The sequence below is a fragment of the Psammomys obesus genome, unplaced genomic scaffold (genome assembly GCF_907164565.1).
Source record: "Psammomys obesus unplaced genomic scaffold, mPsaObe1.curated_primary_1811, whole genome shotgun sequence".
In the NCBI taxonomy this organism is placed as follows: domain Eukaryota; kingdom Metazoa; phylum Chordata; class Mammalia; order Rodentia; family Muridae; genus Psammomys; species Psammomys obesus.
In genome coordinates, this window is record NW_026596109.1 from 4,918,262 (window position 1) to 4,924,136 (window position 5,875).

General features: G+C 38.1%; 1 protein-coding gene across 2 annotated transcripts in view; it reads left to right on the forward strand.

Moving 5' to 3' along the window:
• Window positions 1–4,050, forward strand: part of Lepr (leptin receptor) — a 76,371-nt gene extending 72,321 nt beyond the window's left edge. Inside the window, exon 20 of one of the 2 annotated variants that reach the window (XM_055628975.1) lies at window positions 3,235–4,050. In XM_055628975.1, the coding sequence (XP_055484950.1) occupies window positions 3,235–4,050 (816 nt within the window). Of the gene's footprint in view, window positions 1–451; window positions 2,504–3,234 lie in introns of those variants that run through there. The other variant, XM_055628976.1, reaches the window with a different exon arrangement.
• Window positions 4,051–5,875: the final 1,825 nt, after the last annotated feature.

Here is a 5,875-nt window from a genome sequence, read left to right on the forward strand (position 1 = left end):
AATAATAATAATAATAATAATAATAATAATAATAATAATAATAATAATGGCAGCATCCAAGGTCATTGCGGCATTGTTGAATAATGTCTATTTTAGTCTTTTCTCTTCTCATCACTCAACCCTTACTCTTTCCCACCCCTCAAACTCTTCAGTTGATTTTATCCCCCTTTTATTCATTGAGCCCTTGTTGTTTTACCTATTCTGTTATTGCTATTGTTATCTTCTGTGCTGGAGTGATCAACCCGTCCTTAGAGTGTCTATGGCATCCAGGAAGGGAGTGAGAAAAGTCCCTCTAGACACTGACCCTCCCCTATCCTAAGGGCATCACAATACAGGAACACAATGCCTGCAACCTTGCAAAGACAAGAGGTTGGAAATCTTTTATCTTTGGCTTTCTGGAATGACCTTTTTATTTTGGTTTCTTATTTGTGTTCTATTTTTATTTAAACAGAGAACGGACATTCTTTGAAGTCTCTCATGACCACTACAGATGAACCCAATCTACCAACTTCCCAACAGTCCATAGAGTATTAGAAGATGTTTACATTTTGGAGGGAAGCAAACCTAAACTATTGTTTGAATTACTAAGAAGTGATATATGATGAGCTTAGTTGAGAAGTGTGCATATGTGGTCACAGTGCAGTTCTGTTGGAACATATGTTTGATTTTCAGGCCATTGACCATTTAAAATTAATACTCATGGTCTCTACTTTTGATTTTTTTTTTATTTTTATATTCCGGGTCATAAAATGCTAATGGTGTGACTGTTGCTGTCAGAACCTATTTTGTTACCTATCACCAAATATCATGGATAATGCTGTAACTCAAGTGATCTCTAGCAGGCAACTTCTGACATACAGCTTTAGCAAAAAGTCCACATACAAACTGCAGGGACGGTATTCAGCTTTAATTTCTGTGTGTGAAAGCTTCCATATTAAATTTCTTTATCAACGCAAATTGATGAATTTGACTGTTCTCTTGAATAACATGGCTTGTGTGTATCAAACTTGGAACAATGTAGGAGTTTCAGTTTTCTATAGTCTTGAAAATGGCTTAAGTTCTAACTTTCACTTATTTCAAAGAAAGCCAGAAGTTGATCACGGGCCAGTAGAAGCTATTAGGAAAACCAAACCCACCCGGGTAAGATTGCTCAGAGCAGAAAAGAGGACCAGCCTCCATAAATCTAGTTTATTTCCCTTGAGTCAGCCAAGGATTCTGGAAGAAAGGGGAATATGAGGAGAAAGGAGACTTCCTGGAGTTTTACAGATAGGTCATGGTAAAGACAGGGTTTTTCTCCCAGAGAATCAGATGGCTTGGCATGTCTGTAGGACGTTAATATACCATGGGCTTTATTGCTTACATTCAAACTAAATCAAACTGAGGGACACAAATAACATTCAAATTTAAAATATGGGGTCACTTAGATGTGGCTGGTAATTTTATTTGGATGTTTACATTTTTAGAATTAAGACACTATGGAGGCTGTATATTCCTTTCTCTTCTTCATTTACTATTAAACGACATCATTATAGGATAAAATTTAACTGTATACCTATGAAGGTTATTTTCCAACTCATATCAATAGAGTGAAACAAATTTTGAACCAATAAACCTTTTAGAAGTTTTCAGACCACTGATAAGATATATTTCAATATTATGTGGTTAAACATTCTTTTAGTGAAACCTTCCATATGAATGTGTTTTTAGATGGCCATGACCTGTTCCTCAACTAGTTACTCATTACGAAGCTTTGAGCACCGTTGAGTACATGAAACAGAGCATTTGGAGAACACATGTGTGCTTGACCCCATACCATGTATTATTTCTATTTTTCCATATCTATAGAAAGAAGATAATGAAATGAGTGGATTAGATGCTGAGCTCATTTAAAATTTTAGAACAACTCAGACATATAAGTAGTAGAAACATTAAAGGAAAAATAAAATGTTTGAAGAAAAATCACAAATGTATAGATTCTGTCAGAAACAAAGTGGGAGTGGATCAATTTTCTCATCATATACCATTTAGTGACAGTATTTTTCATCATTCAGTATTTTAACGCTGACATAGGTCTATGCCATTATTATTATATTTAGTGTTTGGTATATTTATTCATTTATGGTTTTAATCACTAATATATTTCAGTTAAGAATTTGCAACTGCTCTGTTTTTCTCTGAGATACACTTGCCATTGTGAAGAACATCTGGGTACACCACTATCTCAGGCAATAACTCAGAATTCATTTTACTAGCTTAAAAACTGTAACATTCAGAAGCTAAATTAAATGTATGATCTATGAACCAAAACACATTTTCTGTTTGGTTGTGTTAACTATTCAATGTGGTGTATCTGCAGTATTTTTTATTTCACATTGTATTTTAATGTGTTTACATTGTTTGTACTGAGCTTTTTGCACACAGATTTTTGATTTGTAGCTGCTTGGCAAGATTTCATTGTGATGTAACCCTTGTTCTTATAAAAAAAAAATCATGTTGTACATTTGTCTTGTGTGTTTGTCTTCATTCCATGTGTTCCATAGGATATATCTTTACGTGAAGTCATGTATAAAGAATAACAATTTTCAGGTCTGTCGATGTCTCTTTCACCATCATTATCTTCAGCAAGTAGGTGACATCAGTTGTTATTTTCAGATAGCTTCCAGTAGATTCTCACTATGACCTGAAGCAGGTATGTGAAGTCAGTCTACCCTACCTTCACACCTTATCCCGTGGTATAAAATAGTAATTGCTACTCTCTTTGGAAAACTTCTTTTGCTTATTCTGTTGTATTCCAACCTTTCTTTTTTATGCTTGGAGATTAAGTTTTTATTATGTGGAAACATAATTTACTATAAAATGGAGTGACACTTTTCAGAAGAGAGTATTTTCCGGTCACAGTAACCAATCTCCACCAAGACCATTTGCAGGCATGGCTCACTTACTTGTAGCCCGTGATCATAATTAAGTGTCAAATTTCTTTTCACTATGAAGAGAGGTTGGTGTGTTTGTGTTTGTAGCATTTGAAAACTCAAGCCTGAGACTTTCTTGTCTGGTTTTGAAAAACTGAGCCTGCCTCTCCCTTCTGGTTTTTGATATTTCCAATTTTCAGCCCCCATGGTGTCATTTGTGGTTGACTGACACACCTTAGTTTTAACCTTATACACTTGCCTTTCTGCAAGTGTGATGGAATGAAGTTGTAACATACTGAGCATTAAAATGTGTCTTTTCTTTTAGCCTGAAACATTTGAGCATCTTTTTACCAAGCATGCTGGATCAGTGATATTTGGTCCTCTTCTTCTGGAGCCTGAACCCATTTCAGAAGAAATCAGTGTCGATGCAGCTTGGAAAAATAAAGATGAGATGGTACCAGCAGCTATGGTCTCGCTTCTTTTGACCACTCCAGACCCTGAGAGGGGTTCTGTTGGTGTTGGTGGCCAGTGTAACAGTGCTAACTTCTCTGGGGCTCAGGTAGCCTGTGAGGATGAGTGTCAGAGACAACCCTCAGTTAAATATGCCACGCTGGTCAGCAACTCCAAGCCAGCTGAAACTGACGAAGAGCAAGGGCTTATACATAGTTCTGTCAGCAGGTGCGTCTCCAGTGAACCTTCTCCGCTGAGGGAGTCTTTCTCTAGCAGCTCCTGGGAGATAGAGGCCCAGGCATTTTTCCTATTATCAGATCAGCAGCCCGACATGGTTTCCTCACAGCTCGCATTCTCGGGGTTGGATGAGCTTTTGGAAGTGGAGGGAAATTTTCCTGAAGAAGATCATAGTGAAAATTCTGTCTATTATCTAGGGGTCACCTCAGTCAAAAAAAGAGAGAAAGATATGTTTTTGACTGATTCGTCAGGAGTACTGTGCCCGTTCCCAGCCCACTGCCTGTTCAGTGACATCAGAATCCTCCAGGGCAGCTGCTCACACTTTGTAGAAAATAATTTGAATTTGGGAGCCTCTGGTAAGAAGAGCTTTGTACCTTACATGCCCCAGTTTCAAACGTGTTCCCCCCACAGTCACAAGATAATGGAGAATAAGCTGTGCGATTTAACGGTGTAATCTCATTCAAGGAGCCTCCAGCTTTGTGTTCCAGTAGAGCATATCATGTGTAATGTATTCTTTTACTGTTGTGAATGTAGGAGACAAGTGTCAGGGTCTCGTTTGAAAATGATTGTTTCCAAATTAATTGTGTCTGTCTTTTCTCAGTAATACAACAAAACATACCAGGAAGCCTTCACGAGTCTGGTAAGGTAGACAGACTCTTATTGAATAGATTCTCAAGATACCCTGGGAAGGGCTCTTGTTTCTAGCTAAAAATAAACCCAGGAAGTAGAATCTCTCTAAAACATCTGGCCTCTGTGGAAAGAACAAATTTCAACATCATATTGACACCTACCAGAAAGGCTTCAAACCTATATACCTGAGATATAATTTTTTCCCAAAGGTGTACTTGTCTTATGTGGAATTGTCCTGTGTTGTGCAAATTCACACATGTACACGTGCAAATTTAAACTGATTAGGCCTCCTGTGTGTTCTAGAAGTATGTGACATGTCTGTATTTTCTGCCACCTGACTGTACTATTTGAAGTATCACTCCGTTAAATGTTGAATATTAGTAGAGAATTGAACCATAGTCCAGGAAGTTATACCTTTGGAGACAAACAGGTTAACTAATCCCTTGGCCACAAAGCCAGGATTTGTGATCTAAGATAAAAGCAGCTTTTAGAATGGCAGTTTTTATCACCAGCACTGTGATAACAGCATGAGCAGTTTTGAGAGCATGATGCCAGCTTTAGCTCTCTAAATTACACCGCAGTGATACTATTTTCTGATAGATTGCCACATGCCACTGCAGAGTCAGCATCGTTCTTCATCTCCCGTGGGATGCTATCTCTCCCTCTCTGGGTATCTTTACGCAAACCAACCACTGCACTTTCCAGGCTGCATGCTTCAACTTGCCTATCGCAGTAATTGCACAAGGCGCATGCTCTGTGTTCCCACTCCTATCTCATTATTGTCCTGTCAAGGGAGAGGCGATTAAGTCATTTGCCCACAGTCCCAGACTTAATGGTTGATGAAACCATAATTCAGATTTAACTCACATCATTTTAAGGGTACTGATTTTTTTTTTTACTCAATCTTACATTGCCATCCTTTAAAAACAAAACAACGGATGTTACCCAAGAAGACCTGGTAAGAGGAAACATTGTAATGGATGAATAATTGAGGACTGGTCTTGGACTTGAAAATTGGTGTGGGGATGTATTATTTCAGTGTGTGATATGACAAGATGATTCAGCAGCAGCCTAACAAACAGGAAGGTTAAAACCCCCTCACATTTGAGATGTCTAATGGCAAGCAGAAGTCCAAGAATACCAGTATCATCGATGTGAATACATCAGTGCTTAGCAGTGGGCTTATGTATTCCAAGCACCGTCAGCATTTTATACTAATCTGAGGCTGGCCTGCTGATTCTACCATTAGCCTAAGTAAATCCCGCCATGCCATCCGTGCTCCAAATATAGCTTCATGAACAAGCAGTTCTCAGTGAGAAGACAGACTCCTGATCCTAGTTAGATTTTTTTTTTCAGGCTTTGTGTTCATGTGGTATTCAGAAGTGAAGCTGTTATATGTCCTGAGTTAGAGGTCTCAGAGTCCAAACATCAGCTTACCACTGTTTGGTCATGAGAAGGTAGAACGCTAGTTGGTGCTCTACGCAAAAATATGTGAAAATTTTTGTTTTCACCAACAAATTATTTTGAGATTGAATCTATCACTTTTAATATTTGCCTATTGGGTAGAGTCTAATATTGAAGCCTCTTAATCTCCCAGTATAGGAGAGATGGAAAATGTAAAAATATTCCAGTCAGTGTGCAATTGGAGA